At 40.8% G+C, this 21,661-nt stretch overlaps 2 protein-coding genes across 2 annotated transcripts; one reads left to right on the top strand and one right to left on the bottom strand.

Moving 5' to 3' along the window:
- The first annotated feature begins 3,394 nt into the window (after positions 1-3,394).
- On the top strand, positions 3,395-8,538 carry LOC117777977 (actin-related protein 2/3 complex subunit 5-A-like). Its single transcript, XM_034613107.1, has 4 exons — positions 3,395-3,664; positions 5,241-5,313; positions 6,426-6,602; positions 7,851-8,538. Exons 1-4 carry the CDS (start codon positions 3,525-3,527, stop codon positions 7,911-7,913), a joined length of 453 nt encoding a protein of 150 aa, XP_034468998.1. The 5' UTR covers positions 3,395-3,524; the 3' UTR covers positions 7,914-8,538.
- Positions 8,539-13,503: 4,965 nt separating this feature from the next.
- On the bottom strand, positions 13,504-21,634 carry rnf2 (ring finger protein 2). The gene is made up of 9 exons (XM_034613422.1): positions 21,499-21,634; positions 19,091-19,187; positions 18,420-18,580; positions 17,204-17,286; positions 16,932-17,064; positions 16,740-16,839; positions 16,262-16,434; positions 15,742-15,931; positions 13,504-13,767 (listed from the first exon to the last, which is right to left on the bottom strand). The coding sequence occupies exons 2-9, from the start codon at positions 19,175-19,177 to the stop codon at positions 13,666-13,668; spliced, it is 1,029 nt and encodes a 342-aa protein (XP_034469313.1). The 5' UTR covers positions 19,178-19,187; positions 21,499-21,634; the 3' UTR covers positions 13,504-13,665.
- Between the last annotated feature and the right edge of the window lie 27 nt (positions 21,635-21,661).

The raw sequence follows: 21,661 nt of genomic DNA, 5'->3' as shown, positions 1-21,661 counted from the left end.
AAGTTGTGATGTATTTAATCTCAGATGTTACTGGCACACACGTAAGACATCAAACTTCTGTATTCTTATCTACATTGTTCTATATTCTTCTATGCAGATGAAGCAACTAAATGTTTCTCTTTGAGGACCCAGCACCATCTGTGTGGGAGTTAAAAATATAGTTCTATTGATTTCATTTCATAGCTGTTAGTGAGCTTCACTCCACATAATGAGGGCCGTGTTTTACTTGAGTCCACTGTCATTTCTCATTATTGGTGTGAGAACTCAGCTCTGGTCTTCAGCTTTGCTGGTGGATTAGACAGTACAGCATTCTCTCTCGTTTCTGTTGGTGCGATCTTTGACAATACCTTACAGCAAATTTCCTGTAGTTGATTTGTCAATGGACACAGGCGTCATCATATCTCCCAAGTGTTGAGGATGGAGACTGGTAGTGGGCGAATCTCTAGCAAGGGGAACGAGTAATGATGAAAGAAATGCTGGTGATTCATGTGGGTGAGAGCTGCTCCAGTTCAGTGTGTGTCTTCCTCAGCTCAGTGATCCCAGACCTCGCCTGTTGTTTTCTTCCGCAAGTGAAAAGGTAGTAGGCACCTCATTAATTAATTATTAAGTACACAATTAAAAGTTAAATATACTACATTTGTTTAATAATCAAATAAATTTATAATTTCATATCCTAATGAGGAATACGAAATTCTTATAAAAATAATTAAAAAATAATAATTAATCCATCAAATCTAATTTAAAAAAGGGATTTACAGCACAGTGTGTGTGTGTGTGTGTGTGTGTGTGTGTGTGTGTGTGTGTTCAGTTCTGGAATTTATAGATGAATGAAAAACAGGACCACCAGATTCAAACCGCAACAACGGATGACAAGTAGCCTGATTCATTCGTGATGAGCCTTAACTTCCACAGGTTGTTCACAACATGAAGTGAGGAGTAAGTAACAAAGACATTCACTAAAATACGTTGTATTCTTCAAACTAACAATATATAGCTGAATAAAGCCATTACACATGTTTTCTTTAGATCCTGCAACAGTTTGATCTGTTTGACCTTTGACTCATCTATCATCACCTCATTAGCATTGTCATGACAACCACTGTTGCTCATAACGCAAACACACATACTGTGGCCACAATGAACAATTATGAGTTAATACTGTAGTAAAGGACCAATAGAGTCAGTGAACTGACTCAGTGATGTCAGTTACACAGCAGTCTGCTATCATACTGCAACCAAACACCGTATGGAACTGACCACGTGACGGCTCATTGCTAACGAATCCAACTGTTTATAAGAATCAATTATAACCAGAACTGATATATTATTATATCTTTCCTGTTTTACATGTTGGATTCCCTAAATGTACACACATTAGCATGTTTTCTACACAATGTGTCCTCTCTGTTAATTATGTTCAGTTACTGCTGAGCTGCTTTGGGCTAATAAGTTCACAGGAATTAGGACATGGACGTTTACTCAGTTGCGTGAACATTAATTAAGATCAGATTACTGACCAAAGCATTTTTGGTTTTATATCATTTGATTTGGGCTCAGGGCCCCTGATCGTACTTGGTCAAGTGGCCATCTGCAGGCAAATGTACAATAAGGAAACAGCAGTGACAGCCGAGGTTTCAACAGCAAAGAAAAGCTCCATGAAAAGGAAGGTGTCATGCAGATGTAGTTCAACTGAAATGAAAGCTTTGGCAGGAAACTGTCAACAACTCGTGTTCCTTCATGACCTGCTGCAGCATTTCTAACTACATTCTGTGGCCTGAGCTTATCTGGTCAGATTAAATTAGTATTAACGTGTTCTAAACGTGAGCTTCATCGTGTGTTTTGCATTTGTTCTGTGCTGAAATTGAGTTTAGCGTAAAATGTACTTTACAGAGGCCTTTAAGTCAAGACGTGTGTGTTATTGTGTCAAGCACATAGGGCTTACAACACAGTGACACCACAAACAGCTCCCTGTCATCACAAATGGAGTTTGATTACTTTTGCATTTCCATCCTCTGTCCTCGTTTACAATGTCAGTGTACTGACACATACATTCAGGTTGTTTTTTTAGGTGGAGCCCTTTGCTTGCTGATGGGATTTAACATCTTTGTTGCTGCTAGTTATTTTGTTTGCTTTGCTTTCCTGCCCTCCAGTGGTCATAGCTACTTAATGCAGGTGTCATAACATTTATATTGTCTATATAAGTCTTGTTATGATGAGCATATGAATCATTGGATTTGGCTTTATCCTACACTTTTCCGCTTTTATTTGTATATGATAGTTTGTTCATTATGTAAATGATGTATTATGTTTGTAGTGGATGTACAGTATAGATACATATCTTAAAACATCTTAATAGATCAAAATATGGTTCAAGTCCACATGATGTAGGATTTCAACCAAATGAGGAAAGTACAGCTGTGACTTTCGTCGTATGATTAATGTAGTTAGTTAGTTAGTAAATAAATCACTGCACGCTCAAAATAAATTCCCCCACAGAACAGAGAGTGGAATCAGTTACTGCACCACTGAGATAACTTGCAGATAACCTGGAGCTTTAGGGGGTCAGGTGGGATACAGAGGGACAAACAGGTTGTGATGGATGACTGGCTCCAACACAGGAAAATAACCAGGGAGGCCAGCAGTCAGTCACCTGTGTGCAAAATGTGTTTGTTATTCAGGGTCTCTAAATGGAATGGGTTTTTTTTTTCTTCATTTGTGGTATTATAACCTTACATTTTTGGGGAGTCCCCCCCGATTTCCCTACTCCCCAGCAAAACTGCTGCCTGGGTCAAATACATTCAGGCTGCATCCACGCCAATATGTTTTCATTTTAAAAACGTTGCTTTAAAATGAAAACATATGAGTAGTTGTGTGGACGTTGCCTCAATTTCTGATAGTTGCAGTATCTTTTCAGTCAGTAGCTCTCAGTTTAAAAGTAGAGTAGCTGCAATGTTTTAAATGTTCTGGATATTGTGAAAATGATTGATATGAGGCATAAATGGCCCAACATCTAAAAATTCTTCATACGCATTTCTTTGATGATCTAAACGAAAATTAACATATTGAATTATGGTACACAAAAATCTGATTACATAGAAAACAACAGATGTAGATGAAGATTACCATTTTGTCCCTAATCACTGGATGCATCTTGATAAATGTTAAATTGGATATTTTTCCATACTCGTGATTGCTCTGTATGTGTACCTATGTAAAATCATACATATTATTAAATACCAACAGTGAAAATACACAGTTACCTTGAAGGAAAACTAGTATTAGTACTAATTGAATACTGTATAACCACAAGTAGACTTCAATAGACTGCACCACTACTTCCTCCACACCAGTAGGTGGCGGTCAGACAGGAGTACCCTGGTTTAGAAACGACCAACGAAGCCGAAGAAGAACCCTCCGAGCAGGAAGTGAAGTAGCGGTAGGTGGACACTGGACAGCTCAGCTGCTAATATCTGCTGTCCTGAAAGCCTGTTTCTCTCCGAATAGCTTATCTTACTGCGTCCATCATGTCCAAAAGTTCACTGTCAGACCGCTTCAGGAAAGTGGACGTGGATGAATACGACGAGAACAAGTTTGTGGACGAGGAGGAGGGAGGAGAGAACCAGGGCGGCCCGGACGAAGCCGAAGTGGACGGTCTGCTCAGACAATATCCTTCTAGTTAGTAGATGTGTTCGTGTGCATGCAGCGTGTTTTCCACTCAGGCTCATGATCGGTCTCCTCACTGGTCTCCTCACTGGGACTGGGACTGGGACAGAGCTGCTGGCGTCGTGCAGCGAGCTGGCGGCCCTGAGGAGGCCCAGCGGGCACTGGGCCACTCCGGTGTATTTATACATATTCTAACACATCGGAGTGACATCCACCATGTGCAGTGAAGTAAGTGAGTCGTGGCTGGTATGTGTTGGATCTACTCGGAGCAGGTCGCTGCACATTTCCGTGTTGAACGTGGTTTCCGGGTGTGAGTTGACAGGAGGAGGGTGTGGTCGCTCTGTCGTCAGTGTAGGGAGAGAGTTGTACTCTGAGTATGTGTACTACACAGACCTGTGTACTGACCTGTGTATTACTGCTACCACGGTGATCAGTCAGTCAAATCACTCAATTCTAATGTGTTCAAATAAGGTCTATGCACTTTACCTATTCCTATTTACTATAATGTACTAATACTTTACTATACTAATACTTTACTATACTGGTAATGTATATTATACTTCACTGTAGTGGTACTTTACAACATTTCTAACGTACTGTACTATACTATCAATATATTAGACTAGACTACTCTACTATAACTATACTATAGTATGAATATATTATAACAGTTTAATATACTAGAGTAATAAACTTTAAGTATACTTTTCTATAACTATACTGTACAATAACTTTACTATACTATTCTACACTGTGCTATTACTGTACTTTAATGTAACTGTACTATAATTATATTACACTAACACTATACAGTATGATACTATGATACTATACTACTACAGTGTACTATCCTATTCTACACTACTGTTCTATAACTATATTATATTGTACTGTCATATAATATTAATCTGCAATATACTAAACTAAAACAGTATGATTACTATACTATAGTGTATTATACCTTACTAATATACTATATTGTATAATAACATAATTATATTAAACTAAGATTATATAAAATAATCTTTTATTAATCCCACTATGGGGGGATTTGCTGTGTTACATAAGTAAATTAAACATAAACATGAGCAAATATGAAAAGTAGAAATAGTATATACGTTGTAAATAAATGTTGAATTAAGTTGAAGTGTGATATAGTAGGTGCTTGTGGTGTATTGGGAGCAGAGCAGATTGTACAGCAGCAGGAAGGAAGCACCTGTGATATCTCTCCTTCAGCACTTTGGGCTGATCAACCTGTGACTGAGGCAGTTCTCAGAGCGGCTCTCCTCTGTCCCACCACCTCCACTGAGTCGACCACGAGCTGCCCTCCTCTCCACTCTGTCCCCTCCTCTCCACTCTGTCCCCTCCTCTCCACTCTGTCCCCTCCTCTCCACTCTGTCCCTGTTTGCTGTCGAGATGCTGCTACTCCAGCAGACCACTCAAAATGTACCAATGTTCCTTCATTCTGCTGTGGCAGTGTAAAGAGAAACTCAGTGTTTATTTAGCAGAAAAGGGAAATGCACATGTATCTCCCACCTGTCTGTAGAAAGTCTGTAGTCCTTAACTGCTGTTTGCAAGGGGAACATGACTGGTGCTCTCCACGCTGTGCTGAAGAACCCTCCAATCAACTCCAAGAACCAGAACGCCAAGGTATCAGTCTTTGTTTTTCTACAGTTTCTTTGTGTGTCTGCAGCAATACTCTCACTGGGTGATGTTAGATGAAGTATTACTTTCTCTGTGATCTGATATTCTTCTCCTCCTCTTCTTCTCCTCCTTGTGAAGCAAACTGAAGTTTTATGAACGTTTATATCTATGTATGAATCAAAGGTTTTTACTGTAATAACAATTGGCCTAATTCACCAACTGTTCTTAAGAAATGTCTTCTTAAAACACACTTAGGCAGTTTTTACGAAGATCCTGGCAGTCACCAATGTTTTCTAAAGCCTACAGTTGTATAATAAGATTCAATTACCATAATATTTTATAATTTGTATCTTAAAACAAGACTGACAAGTTCCAGAACACACACACACAGAATATTTGGTCTATACTGCAAAAGACAACACTTTTTAAACATGAACATGTAGAAGATGAGAATATTTAGTCACAGAAATATTCACCCATCTTTAGGTTTTACACACTGGTGTTTACATATTTAATGGGTCACATGTTCCTTAGTTCTACAGCTACAACTTTGATTTCTTGTTCTTTTCAGTTTCTGTGATTGTGTGTGCACACGTCACTTCCGTCTCATGCCCTTTTATGGACATTGACGGGGCATTACTTATGCTAATTAGAAAAGACCGACGCACACTTTCACTTAGGAACACATGGTTTCATCAATATAAGAACACAGATACGAACAATTGTGCAGTTTAAGAACAAAGAAGAAAAGAAAGAAAATTCATTAGAAAATATTGGTGAATGAGGCCCAATGAACCTATTGAAGGTTTAGATGATATTATGGCCACAGGATTTTTCCCTTTTCTTACTATTTAAACTAAAGTTGTAAATTTGTTTTGCAAAGTTAGGACAATCTCTTTTTTTCTATCCAACCTTTTACATCTTGTTGTCGTCTCATGCATCTCGTTCCATCAGATTCCACAGAGCTCATACCTTCATAAAGTGTAATCTATGAAACTCATCACGTACACAAGCCTGTCTGTCAGCTCTGCAGTCAGCAGAGTTCTTATCTGGCTGAAGAGCGAGACGGACGAGTCATTAACCTGTGAGTGGTGTGACTGTGTCCTCCCTCTGTGTAGGATCGAGCTGAGCTGCTGGTGGTCAGAGTGCTGAGCAGTTTTAAGAGCAGTGACATAGAGAAAGCTGTTGGATCACTGGACAAAGCAGGAGTGGACCTGTTGATGAAATACATCTACAGAGGCTTCGAGAAGCCCTCTGACAACAGCAGCGCTGTGCTGCTGCAGTGGCACGAAAAGGTATGCACTTGATATATAGTATGTTTAAAATGAAATCATTGCAGTGAAGCAAAATTTATTTCATATTTTGTTGAATTTTTGAAGTGAAATATAATAAATCCAACCCCTGTAGAAAACACATTTGAAAATTCCCTTTATACAAATGCACTCATACTGAGTATTAAGTCAACTAAAAACCTGGGTCTCATGTTCATAGCTGTTGGCTCAGTAGATGAATGTGTGAAATCCAGCATCACAGTGAAATACTTGAGTCGAGCCACAAACAGAAGAAATCCAGTTTGACAGAGCTCCACTGTGGCCCAGACATCTAAAGCAAACTGGAGGTTTGCTCTCCTGAAATGTACAATGGTCAGTTCATGACACTGTGCCCACAGTTACCGTGAGAACAGCTGGTGAAGGATGTGAGAGGAACTAGTATTCCTAACAAACATTTCTGAGGGACAGATCAGGTAAAAACCCTAAAGAAGTGGGTTGGATCACAGTTTCCACTTCCTGTCACGCTCTCCTCTGGATGTTTTTTTTGGTTTTAACCAATAACAGTAGAGACATTATCTAGAAAATGATGTGCAGAGTTCAGGGGAGATGAGGTGAGAGTAAGAAAGATGTTCTTTACTTCATATGCCCTCCACACAGGTGCCCCCCCCCCACACTTTACAAAATACTAAGTTCAACAATTCAATTCAGTTTTATTTGTATAGTGCAAAATCCTAACATGAATTACCTCAAGGCCCTTTGCACAGTAAGGCTAAGACCTGACAATATGATAGAGGAACCAGATCCCACTTCTAGCAGAGCCAGACTCAGTGTGAGCAAACATCTGCCTCGACCGGTAAATGGTATCAAATCTGTGGGATGAGAGTTCCCCAGAACCCCAGAGTTCTGCAGTCTGACCTCTAAGTACATAAATGAGACAGAGGTCTGTGGGGACAGTCCATCAGAATGATGTGATGTACAGCGGCTGTGGCTGAGGGGTAGAGCGGTCGTCCTTCAACCAGAAGGTCGGCGGTTCAATCCCAGTCCTCCCCATCTTCAATTGCTCCTCATCCACATAGAAAGGAAAAAAAGTGCTGCTATTAGGTGCACTGTATGAATATGTGTGTGAATGGTAAACTGTAATGTAAAGAAAAGGTAAACATGCTTTTCTCTCAGAGATAAGAAGAACTCTGTGCTTCATCTGTACACAAAAATACATTTTCCCATTGTGTTTTATACACTGCATCTAATGTGTGCGTGTGTGTGTGTCCTCAGGCTCTGGCAGTGGGAGGAGTGGGCTCCATAGTCAGAGTGCTGACTGCCAGGAAGACTGTCTGATCGTCCAACATGGTCCATGAGTAAACGGACGCCAAACCGTTGACTGAGACACGTCTCCTCTTTCTCTGCTTTGGGACATGATTAGCCTTTTGTTTTCATACTGGAACTGAGTCTCTTCCTGATCCAGTTCTCTCCTCTTTTTTTCTGCACTCACTATTTTCAGTCACACCTCCGGGGTTTGGATGTGCTGGCAGTCAGACAGGGAGGTGCTGGCACCTCACACTGTCTGTGTCTGCCAGCCGTGCAGAGAGAAGACACAGTCTGTCCAAAGCAGCTCCTCGCTCCTTTCAAACTGCTTCACAGCTGCTCTGCTGCCTCCGCTGGCTGCTCACTGCAACATCCCCTCCTCTTCTCTCCTCCCCTCCTCCCTCTCGGGCCTCTGACTCATCCAGGTTGAGGAAATGGAAAAGACTCTTCTTGGCTGGACTGTCGTGGACTGGTGACCTGTTCAGGGCGTTTCCCTGCCTTTTTTGCCCAGTGCATGCTGGGTTGTTTTCCCCCTAACATTCTAATTTCTGAACATCTTTGTTCATTGACTTTTTTTCTACTTAGACCAACTCCACATTGCTTATATTGTTTCTTTTTATACCTGAAATAAAAGACAAAATAATGTACTAAATCTGAATTTTGGCTGATTGTATTCTTGTCTTATAATAAGATGACCTTTCCCTGCTCGCTGTCTCACTTTCTCTCAGGATTTGCTACTGACAAAGGAAAGACCAGGTTGGCAGCATGAAATAAATTCACTGAGACGGCAGCTGAAGTCTGTTGAGTCAGTTTTGATGCTGGCAGGGTAGAGGAGCATTAGAGCAAATACAGTAGCTGTGTGGTTTTAGCTGCTTTAGGTGTACATTTCACATCAGGTCCTGTTGAATCAGTCAGGTTCTTTTAAACCTTGTTGTGGTTGTGAAAAGAGTTATGGATTAGTGAACATGATATTAGCAGGGGACGGCTAAAAGCAGTTCTAAAAGACATAACTGTACAATACAGTGTTGTAGCAACAGTCAGGAAATGATGAAGATGATAAAGATCTTACAGGAGTCCTTTGGGCTGACTTTAAAGTGTGTTACACATAATTTACAAACCCAAAGTAACATTTACAAATGTGCACCATGATTTATGTTTTATTTGGGTGTTCCAAGCCACAAATAAATAAACCACCAAGCAATAAACACATAAAACTAGAATGGCACTCAGTGGAGCGCATACCAACGAGGCCCTACAGTCTCCTCAAGCTGCACCAACTTTCACACACTCATAGATATCAGTCCCCTCCATGTGCCTGATGTTTTTCATCATGGTCCATGGGGAAAATGGGGACTAACGCACCATCTTGCAATGTTAAAGTAACAACAACAAAATCCTTCCACCAAGAGTTGTGGACATCTGTTCAGTTGTTTCAGTGTTGTCTTGATTAAAAAAAGCAAGATGGCGATTATTCTACCAACTCATCACACATCACAACCTGAGTAAATATTATACGTACAGGTTTTTGAAAAATGATCCTGTATAAACAAATATCTAAAAGTATTAAAGATGGTATATGACCGCTCAAAGCGCTTTAGGGTACACACCCATCCAGTATAACACAGAACTCACTGCACAGGTGTCAGGGGACATTTGGGGTTCGATATCTTGACCAAGGACTCTGGCACGGCCCTGGGTTCGAACTGCTGAATATCCGGTTTATGGACAACCCGCTCTTCCCCCTGAGCGACAGCCGCCCCGAAAACATTCTATTATTTACACACTGTTGAATGTATGTGCACAGATTAGGTCACATCTGTTACAATTGCCGGGACTCTTCTGTGTGCAGCTCTCCCCACAGTGATGTGCACTTGTAAAGAGGGCATCTGAATTCTCAGTGGATGTTTTGTAAATACACAAAGTAGCTCTAATATCTAAAATTATATCTATAATAATTTAAACTACACATTTATTTCATCACCACACCCATAAAGTCTCATACATATTGTGACCTTTTCCCTCAAGGCTGTGTTCATTAGTATGTCTCTTGTGCACACAGCATCTGTGACTGATATTTTCCATGTTTCATTTCGTCTGCAGCCCAGTGCAGTGAACTGAGCCATGTCAGAACTCTCCTGAAGCAATGATCGAAAGTTCCTTTAGAACTAAAAGCCTTTAAATGGACTATTTCATAATCCACCACGTGCTTCATATTCCATTGTTCATATGATTAATGTTTTCTTCATTTAATCCACTTTACTCTCCTGCTAACAGCTGCTCCTTTTTATCTTTATTCATATCATATTACAAATTAAGTTCAACATAGAAAAACACAAGAAAAATACAAGGGCAAGTTTACTTTTTTTACTTAGGGTGATATATGGTGACAGGAATACACAACTCAACACAAAACACAGTAATGCAACAGTTTTTAATCAGTGAAAACACAAGCAACAGCACTGTGTTCAACGATGAACACACAATTTCAGGTTTAATGTCCAAACAGAAAGATGCAGTGTACAGGTTCCACACATACACACAGCCAATCACACTCTCACACACACACACACACACACACACCCACACACACACACACACACCCACACACACACACAGGTACCAAATAAGAAGAGAGTGACGGTGCTTCCCACACACCTCTGACTCAAACCGCTCACCTTCTCCTCCCTGAATCCAGAATCTGGGCAAAACCTTGGGGTTAAATGAGCCATTTCCACTGACAGTAACTGAATCAACTGGATCAACGGAACAGAAATCAAATGTCAATGTTCATCTGTGACCAAATAATTATTCAAAGTTATTTATATTATTTTTGTCAAAGTGAAAAACTGAGCTAAATTCATCCACTGACCAAGACCATAAGATGTGGTGGAAAGCTCTGGTCTTCAGCTGATGTTTGGGTCCCAGGGAGAGTGTGGTGGTCAGTTAGTATAGTCTCTCAAAAACTGGCTGAACTGCCCCGAATTGAAGCTGCAGAGACATATTTATTACGGAGCTCAGAAATTGTTTCTCTTCATTTTCACTACACCCATAAGCTGCTCCTCATGTGGTATGTTACCTACACAATATCTAACATGGAAGTGTCTCCTACAGCAAAGGAAAAGGTTTCCAGCTCTCCACAAACACTAAATGCTACTACTGACAAGCAAACTAAACTGGGCCTTGGTCCACAGCTGATGTTTACATGGTGCTGCACCACCTGTAAAGGGTTTAGTGTGATGGTTGTGGTTTGTCCAATCAGGTTCCTTGTGACCAGAACAATTTACCAAATCAGTCGCAGAATAAAAGGTGTTCTATTATGGACACATTTATGGCACAAACTGGGCTTCTCCCTACTTTTGGGACATTCAGACCCCTTCCTTAGCGACAAAACAACTTCAAACAACTTCAATCAAAACATCTCACCGAACCACCACCATGTGTATGAAACAATAAGGAACTGTACTCTTACGTCTTCTGTGATGTCATGTTTTGCCTTGAAGGAGTGCTGATGAGAAAATAACCCTCCTAACGCTGGCAGTCATGTTACACTGCTGAGTCAGCAAGGGGAGTGGGATCGATCAAAACGTAGGTGGGATGGTGAATACTGTAATGGTCTGACTGTCCACGGTGCTGCAAAAAATACCCTCCCACCCCACTCTGCTCCACACCCACACCCACACACACACACACACAAAACACCATTCTTTCCATGTTACAAAAGACATTTATAAAAAGGACGAGCCATAGAGAGCAGCCACAGATATTAGAAGACAGTTTTTTCCTACAGGCAACAGATCAAGACAACAGCTGCCAGATTGTACCTCACAGTCACAGTTCAGAGTTTCACTTCACTCCCCAACCAGTCTTCACGCACCATGCTGGTGCTGCACCTGGTTTGTTATCATGCGTTAACACTGGTAGCTGCATTCATTAGATACTCTCTCTGTCCCGTGTCCTGCTATAGTGATTCAGTTTCCAGACAGCAGGAAAACAGACTGCAGCCATTCAAACCGTCACCATTCTCTGGTTTTATTGAAAGACGACAGACATGTCCAAAAAAAGATTTCCAGAGAACACCTGCAACAGTATCAGAAACAAGAAACAAACAAAAACACCTATTTGCCTGCTTCAATCTGTGTAGCTTCACATCATTGAATGCTGTAGATTGACCTGGATTCCTCAGTGTAAACGCACTTTTCACCATCTAGCATTCAAACATACAGATTAGCAGGTGCCTTCTCGTCCCTGTACACTGTGTGACAACAGTACGTCACTGTGCCAGATGGCTCTGAGAATATCAGGCTTTTATTCAGAGGCATAATTATGCAAGCTAAGAAATGTCAAAAATAATTATAGGAATCTTATGAGCAACTGAAAACTTGAGGCCAGGTTACACTAGAAAAGTGGTTTATACACGTCACAAATCAAATAATTGAAATCCTCACTCAGGAAGTAGACAGAAGACCAGGGAGACGCAACGTAGCTTACATATGGAGATTAACATTTTGAGACAGTCGGTCATTGACACTTCACTGTACAAATGGTCCGTTTGCTGCGGTAACTGGCACATTACCACCACCTGATAGAGAGGCAGGACTGTGTATTGCACCACCTGTGTGCGAGTATGTGCTCAAGATAAACAGAACAGGAATCCAGTTATAGAAATTCAGCTCCACAGTGCTGGTAGAGGTCTAAACACCCACAGGCACCTTTCACCACCGCTGATTACTTAATGTTGAACATTGAAATATGTCTGAATTTATGTAAATGAAATCCCCTCCTAGCAAATGTCAAGTACGTCATTTCAGCTGTGTGATTTCAAATCTGTGTCTTTTTAGATCAAAAAAATCCAGTTTTTTACATTTTTCTAAACATTTAGGTTAGCAAAGACACTAATCTGAAATGTCACCACAGAAATTCAGACTGGTGATTTTCAAAGTGAAATATTTCAATGCTTCACATTCAGTGGTTTCTAACTTTCAACATTAAGTATTCAGTAGGTCCAATTCACTATGAAATTCGGATTATTATGGCCTGGTTTTGCTTCCGTACGTGTCAGATTCTTCTATCATGGACAGGTACAGTTGAAAAGCGCACGTGTACATACAGTATGTATGGGTATTTACAATGTTGGTATCAGCCTGTGTGTGTCATACGACTTTATCTTCTGATTGGTTATTTTGCTGATGTGGGTTGTCGCACAAGTCCGACTTTAACATTGTGCAATGTGATCTTACATCTAAGAGCAGCATTTCAGAATTCAGACAGCCTCTAAAGCACTAACTGACCTGTTGGTGGCTGTAATTCAAAATCTAAGACCACCATTTCATCACATTCTTCTACCCTCTGGTTGACCAACATCATACAGTATAAAAGGGGCCCTGCTGAAGACAAATATGGAATATTACATTTTCTTTTGTTGGAAAACAGCACATTGGTAACTGAGACTGTGAATGGAGCCTGGTTTTCTGAGCTGGAGAGAATCTATAGTTACTGTTAGCAGCAGACCTTTATCTGTGATTTATCTGCAAGCTGCTGCACTGATCTGCTACCTTCTACTGAGAAAGATAGAAAGAGACACACAAAGATACAGAGAATATAAAACGAGGGTTTTTTCTTTTTACAAGAGTCCGTTCAGGGGTTTCACCAACCCCCCTAATCTCCTTCAGACACACACACCTCTCTTGTTTCTGTGTGCGCACATGTAGCCAAGTCCGTCTGTTTACTTCCAACTGGTGAGTGTGTATGTGGTTATGTGTGTATGCACGTGTGTGTTATTATGTGTCTACTTGTGTTCTTTAGTAGGGGCAAAGTAGAGCTCCATGGGTTTGTTCACCTTCCAGTACTTTTCGCTGACCAGCTCCAGAGAGAAGGAACCGTTCAGGACCTGTGAACAGAGTGAAAGAGTTCAAGCATCTGGCAGGTTTCCCGCTCTGAGCCTCATGTCTCGCTCCACCTCCAGTCCGGGCCCGTCACTGCATCTTTATTAACACAGCTGTTCTTCCTGCACAAATAAGCAGGCTGCTCTCCACTACATTACAAATTCATCGAATGCAATTAGTCTGCAAAGTTACCTCCGACTGCCACTAACATTTCTCTGCTGAAATAGTGGCTTGAAATAAATTACTATGTCTGCTTTTCAAGATTTTGAACTTTTGAACACCCAGACTGTGGGTCATGTCTTTGTTACACATTTGATTCTGATAGTTTTGTTGCACATTGCAATTAAGGGAGCAGACTAAAGAGATTTATATGACATCGACTGCTTTATAGACAGGCATGCGTCTAAAAACGTCAGATTGTGGATTTTCTTTCCTCTGGTATTACTATCGGCAATATGAAAGTTCTTGTTGTTCAAACATTGTATCGTTGGAGGCAAAGACTGTAAGCTATCCTGAGAGCTGAATTTTAATTCACTCATTATTTACTCACCACTATGCCGATGGAGGGGTGGGTGAAGTGTTTGAGTCCACAAAACACTTTAGGAGTTTCAGGGGTAAACTGCGTTGCAGCCAAATCCTCTACAATTGAAGTTACTTGAGACTCCTTCTTCAGACATAATAAAACAGAAAAAATATAACATGCCTCCATACTGATCCTGTGGTGTAATCCAAGTGTTCGTAATGCCCGACATTCATATTGGACTTGAAACGTCATAATTTACACCGTGTTTAAAGCCAGTAAGTCCTCTGATATCCTCCTCGGAGCCGCGGGGCTTGAGGACACTTGGATGACACCATACGAGCAGTATGGAGGCATGTTATATTTTTTCTGTTGTTTTATTACGTCTGAAGAAGGGGTCACTTTGGCTGCAACACTGTTACTACCCCTGAGACTCCGTAAATGTTTTGTGGACTCAAACACTTGACCCAGCCCTCCATCGGCATAGCAGATAATGAGTGGATTTCCATTTTTCTGTGAACTATCCAGTTTTTCCCCCCAGAAAGCCTGAACTATCCAGAAGAGTATTTTTAAACTACCAACTATCCGAACCATGGTTTGTTTGTTTGGAGGTAATGCAATATGGTAACAGTCCCTGATTGTATTCAGATATGGAGGACATAATTTAGTCAAACACTAAGTCCACAAGAACTTGAACATATGTAAGAAACACACTCAAGCAGTTGCTATTAGCACTACTAAGACAGTGTGTAGGCAGAGCAGTTCAAAACATTGCTTTTCCATGGCTGGTGTAACTTTTACTATAACCAATAAAAGTGACAATCAGTCAGAGCTTCAAATAAAAAGTTGCCATCTGAATGTAATGTTAACTGACCTTTGCTAAAATTTCAATTTGGGCCAGCTTGAATAAGAGGTCTGCCAGTTTCTCTGTCTACCCTGCAGCCCTGCTGCTCCACCCACAGTCACACTGTGTCACGCACAGCGGATAGGCCGCTCACTCACTGGTATCTTCAGGTAGCCATTAAATGCCCCAGGTGCTTTCAAATTAAAAAACAGTTTAGAGCCGACCTCTCAAGGAACTCACTCGCAATGGTGCAAACAATTTCTCACATTTGCACGTTCATATTTTCACTCGTGTAGAGAAGTGAAATACCTGCACCATAGGGGTGTTCTCTGTATGATACAGTCTCTGTACTTTTTAAATGAAAAAATGTATTTGGTGCAAGGAACAAATTTTAACAAAATTGTAATTATTATGAAAACCTTTTTTCTCCGCAAATGAAATCAGTTTTCTCTCATTCTATTTTTACATGTCAACATTTACACATGTCAAAAAATCTTCTGTGAAGAATTCCTATTGGAGGATATGTAGGAATAGGGCATTCATGTAAAGTCAAACAAACTGAAAGAATTATAAAATTGTTAGATTGGGAGTGCAAATGCGTGTGTGTATACTCACAGTGAACTGGTTTCCAGCAGTGGGGATGTAGATGGTGTACTGTTTCTCTGAAGCCGCCTCCACATTGACAGGACTGGCCTCAGCGTTTCTTCTCAGTTCCTCCAAAGCCAATCGGACAGCCAGGTATTTAGACAGGTGATCCACTGTTGCATTACCGGACGTCTTAATGTAGCGAGGGACAAACTCCACACTGCAGACACACACACACACACACACGATCAAATATGTGTTTGTAATCAAACAGGTACAACCAGGAACACAACAGACATAGATGTGTTCGAGTCTGATTACATTTGTCTTATATGGACACTGCTCCCAAACAGCCAGAATTAATGTTGTTTAAAGCTACAGGTAACATTAAGCATGATTTAAGTAACACTGTAAGGTTTGGCTGTATTTTACCATTATTAAACTGTATAACCCTTATAAAACAGGTGGGTGTATGGTCAGTGTTGAGTTGTAGCAGCGGAGGTAAAGTGCGTGTGCAGGGGAACGAATATTTGCGTGACACTATGACTACCTGTTGTGACTGTCATCCTTCTCCATCAAGGTGGGATGTGGCCTAAACACCAGTTCTATTTCACTTGCACCACCATCGATCACAGAGTCCCCGCCCCCATTCTCAGCAGCATTGTCCATGTCCAAACCGCTGTCATCGCTCGTCTTGGTGCGTTTGATGCTCGGACCTGCCTCCTGGGAAAACAGACGGTAAAGTCACTGTTTGTATGAAGACCACACACACCAGGAAGACATGTGTTGGGTTGGAAGGCAAAGTTGTCTGAGTGTCTGCAACCCAAGCAATAACTACAATTCTTTCAAATGGTCACATCATTACTGTTGATTCTTAGCTGTGTTTCTGAGGTCTGGCACTTTCTTTGCTTGATATATGTAATTTAGAATCAAATTGAACAGTAGTGTTGTTTAACATCATTGTCAGTTACTGCTAAATCAAATGTACAGGTTTTAAGTGTGATAATATGTTGTATATAAGAACATACCTGGTTGCTGTGGACAGAGGCGTTGCTACAGTGGGAGGAGTCTCCATTGTCTTCTGCTCCGCTTCCGTTCTCCACTGTGTGTCTCTTACCACGCTGCAGTCTGGGAAAACCGAAAACTCAAATTATTAGACTAATTGTGTTTGAATCTGCATTACTACGTGTGTGCTTTTGTGTTGACACCGGTGTGTTTACCTGGTCATAGCCTGTATCTTCAGCCCCTCCTCTATGCTGTGGGACAAGGCTTGCTGGTTGTTGTGTTTGCTAATGCGGGCCAATACTCTCTCCTGGTGGGCCTCGTACTCGTCACGGCTGGGATAAATCTTACCTAAAATGGGATGTATGAGTGTAGAAAATAAGTCTACAATATTTTTACACCGTATTTTGACTTACTGAACTGTGTCAATATTCAGTTGGAGTAGATTTTTTTGGAGTATTGGTTAAACCTCCTCTTTGTCGTTACTTACTAATCAGAGCATCAAAATTCGGGTCTGGACGCAGCGACCTCTTAGACACCAGCTTCTTACGACAGGTAGGACACTCTTTATTACTGCAAAGATATGGAGGAAAGGAGGTGCTATCAGAGGCTTGTGAGAACCAGACTCAGTGAACAGCCTGACAATGGTGCAGGGAGGGAGTCTCACCCTTCTAACCAAACAGAGAAGGCCAGGCCCAGGGCATTGCTTTGGCTAGCTCACAGATAAAAGAGCCCCTGTCAGCAGTGGTTTGGTTTGGAGTGGTTTGCTTTAGACTCCGGCTAGCACTACCGTGATTTCCAGAATTAGCATTTTGTAGCTTTAATATGACATTTTCTTAACACAAAGGAACACACCTACCCCCTAACCCTCCAAACGACTAAAGCAAGATTCAAATGCTTATTTTTAGGTTCAACATAAAGATTTACTTTTAGTGCCCCTAAATGAAAAATAGGGGAACATTTTTGTGTACAGTTATTAAAAACACAGTCATGAATCTCTTTTTTAAACATTAAACATGCTTTAAGAATTGGACACAGGGAAAAACGGACTTATACTGATATGACCTGCCATTCGATCGAGAGAGATGATCAGCACCGGCCTAAAATGAGACGTTGCTGCCTGAATATTGTTCTCTCTGACCATTGCCTTCAATTTCTCATTTCCAAGAGTGACAGACCTAGGGATGAGTGGGGCTACATTTTATTAATGCTACTACTTATATCAGTAACGAATCTACTGATATATATATATATATGTCGTATTATATAATTTATATTTAAATATAATTAAACATTATTTCTAGAGCTACAAAGTAACAATATAAACTCAATAATATCTCCACGCCCACTAGTTGCGTGCACGTGTATCGCAGTCCTACATACGTGCATTAAGAGCCACTAGTCACTGACCACAACCAGTCATTTATGAAGGGACCTTTTTAGGGCAGAATAGATAATAAAGGAACAATAAAAGCGATCAACAGCACATGTGCTTGTCAGTACCGTTTTTATGATATACAAGAAAAAATGTAAATCTACCTTGAGGATAGGATATATTTGAACATGATGTATCACCATAAGCATCATATTATCACTATCGACCACCACATGTGATGAGATGTGATAGGATTGATGATGATTGATTGAGTAATTAAACCAGGGGAAGAAGGGGCTCCACTGGTTTCTACTGTGAGGTACAAACTCACCCAGATCTCAAAGCTGTGATGATACAATCAGCGCAGAAGCGGTGCAGACATTCTTTAGTTGTCATTGTGTTCTTCAGCATGTCCAGACAGATAGGACACATTAGTTCACTGTGCAAGGACCTGGGCGACACGGCTATCTCCAGTCCATCTGTTATAGCTTCCTGTGTCCGTGAGAAACAGATCGTCATGTAGGTTAGTACACTCAGATACATCATTTGGGAAGTGTTACACACACAACTAATGCAGATCACAGGTCTGGTTGATGTTTTTGTGACCCTAAGAGCCACAGCAGCTGAAAAGTCGTCATTTTAAATAATTCATGCATCACTGTTTTACTTTCAGGAGCACGTAACTGTGTTACAAGGACAATTATACCATAAACTCATTTCAACTGATCCAGTGTTCCTGATAATGTCCCATATATGGGATGGGGTGTTTGTAATAAATGTCTCTGAGAGACACACATTAAACACTCCATCTCACATTTTTACATGTCTGCCAAACTTGATGATGGCATAAAAACTTGGTCTCAATGAGACAATACAGGCAAAGTTTAAAAATGATGTAAGAGCTCTACAACAGAAACACAAACCTGTGTGGCTGATTAAATCTGTTAACACACACAAACATGTCAACAATGTGTATAGATTGAAAGGGTATGAACAGTTTACCTGTGGAGTTCTCTGTAGCTCATACAGACTCAGTTCCCAGGTCTTACTGAGGGGTTGAACCCCGTTGGTCTGAACCGTCTGAGTCATCACTGCAGAACTGAAACATACAAAAACACATTTTCTTTTTAGGTTTTCTGGATAAAATTAAAGAGTGAACATTTGGTTGCAGATAAATGACCTGCACATAGAAATCTTTTTCTAGCTTAGCAGAAAAAGCCCTCTCATTCACACACTGTGGGGTATAATATATCTCATAGTCACAGCAGTGTGTGGACTGGAGGGATTGAACCCTGCACCTACTGGATGACTGGCTCTAAATAAAATGCTTTGTACAAAATTATACAGTATGAAACACAGATGATTGACCCTTGGAAACACCCCTGTAAATTGTTGTCCTGTTTGTGATTTATCTCTTGTACGTTTCATAAACCAAGAAGCTTAGGAAAATAAATTTGAAAAATACAGCAGCTTGCATAACAACGCACCAAACCTATCTTCAATGAAAAACACAATGAACCATTCAGTCCATTTCTACAGCTGGTGATGGAGGACCAAAAGGATTTATTTAATCATAAAATAACTTAGGGCTTCATTTCTGTGTGTCAGTGGGTTTAGCCACTGACACAATTGTTGTCATTCAACATATTTGGGTATTAAAAAATAGCAGGTAGTGATGCACAGCTGTAGACTCAAAACATCACTTCTTACAGTTTCATGCTTTGTACAGCCATTTTGATAACCTCATCCAGATTTCAATATTAATTGTAAACACACTTTTTAATATTTGACTCACTCCACTGTTCTTTTACACAGCGGTTTATTAGCATCTTTTGATCCTAATAAACATAGTTTTAGAGGAGAGCCACTTTTCTGATACATTTAAATATACCTAGTTTTGAGCCGTATATATTACCTTTTTTCATTTGAATAAAGGAAACATAAAAGTAAATGTTAATCCCCCAAGCATTTAGGCTATTTTCCTGTTTGGACCGTGACTAAAAATGTTGTGAGGTCCCTATTAAATGTATGTAAATTGCTCTATATTGTAGTATGCATTTATCTTTGGTGTACCCCTGGAGCATAGCTGATTAAGCTGTTTTCCAAAAGTAATTAAATGTTTAGAAATGACTAAATTTGACAGGCATTAAAAAGAAGATTTCCATATCAGAATCCTTTGTTCGTGACATAATGGGTCACGGGTGTGAAAGTATTTTGTACGTGTCAAATTAGAAACTGATATCTTAAAAAGGGTTCCTAAGTGCATTATCTATGTGACAGTGAAGTCAGATCTCTATTATTCCCCAGGATTAAGTCTGGGTTTAAGCGAGTACCTGTCACCTTGGAAGAGCAAGAAAAGAGATTTTTTTTTTTTTTAATAAAAGAGAGTCTAGGCCATAAGGAATAACATCATTTGCCGTTGTGCAAAGAGAATTCAGTTAATTTCAACTGACATTTCAGAGCTCTTCAATACACCTGAGCACAGCTTTGATTCAAATAGCTTCCAGTCGAGCAGAAGTAAGCCCCACACTGGGCCTGAATGGGCCACAATGCCTCCTAATACGATTAACATGAGCAGAAGACAACTGAGTGACACTGTCTCATGTCTACTCTCGGATTGCTGCGTTTCCATGAGCATATTGACCCACACGTGACAGACAAGAGGGGACAGTGGGGGTGGTCCAGATGAAACACACTAGGTGGCTCCAATGCAAACCCTTTATGTTTTCACACAAGCTTTAAATGTAAAGAAATCCCATGATAACAAACAGCATTTGAACCACAAGGTGTTTTTTTTACTTGAAGAAACCCCTCCATGTCTTAAACCACTGCCTGGGATTAGATACACGTTATCTATCGTTGTTCTCTCCTTTGAATCTTTGCTTCCCACCACGGGACAGGGGTATACACTGATGCTCGATTCACTCCAACGTATCGTTACTAGCTACCGCAGGTAATAGTCAGACCCCACGCGCAGATTCCATGTAGAAACTATGGGGCTCGGCTAGTGCTAGCTAGCTACAACACAGGGTAGCTGTTCTTCCTAACGCCAACATAGAGGCGAGATACGCGTGAAACGTGACCTGTGTGGACAAATACAGACGGCAAATAACGTGTAGAAATGTGAAACAGAGCCATTGTGTCTATTCAAAATGTCACAACAACCGTACAAAAGGCTAATCCCACAAATATTGCGAGGGGGTCGTGAATGTAATTTGTCGCTGTGACAGAGGGAAAAACAACAACAGAGAAAAGAGCCGTCGCACCAGTCCGCTGAGGTGAGCTGAGGGCTTCTCCTACATCGTTACCGACATTTAAACAGTCGAGCCACCGGCAGTGGGACACGGATACACACGCGACGGCCCGATACCCCCCCCAATGCTTTCCGATATTACTGTTTGAGTACTTACATTTTCAGTTGTGGATAGGAGCCGATCCAGCCAGCGCGTTTAGGCGATGGCAATATGGCGGAATGTACGAGAAGCGATGTCGTCTGGGAAATTGAGGCGCTTTGCCAGAGGGGGGGGGGGGTCCCAGAAATGGGGGCGCAGGGCAGACTGGGAACGTGAATTG

Source organism: Hippoglossus hippoglossus, chromosome 17 (genome assembly GCF_009819705.1).
Source record: "Hippoglossus hippoglossus isolate fHipHip1 chromosome 17, fHipHip1.pri, whole genome shotgun sequence".
In the NCBI taxonomy this organism is placed as follows: domain Eukaryota; kingdom Metazoa; phylum Chordata; class Actinopteri; order Pleuronectiformes; family Pleuronectidae; genus Hippoglossus; species Hippoglossus hippoglossus.
This window is presented reverse-complemented; position numbering and strand designations above follow the sequence as displayed.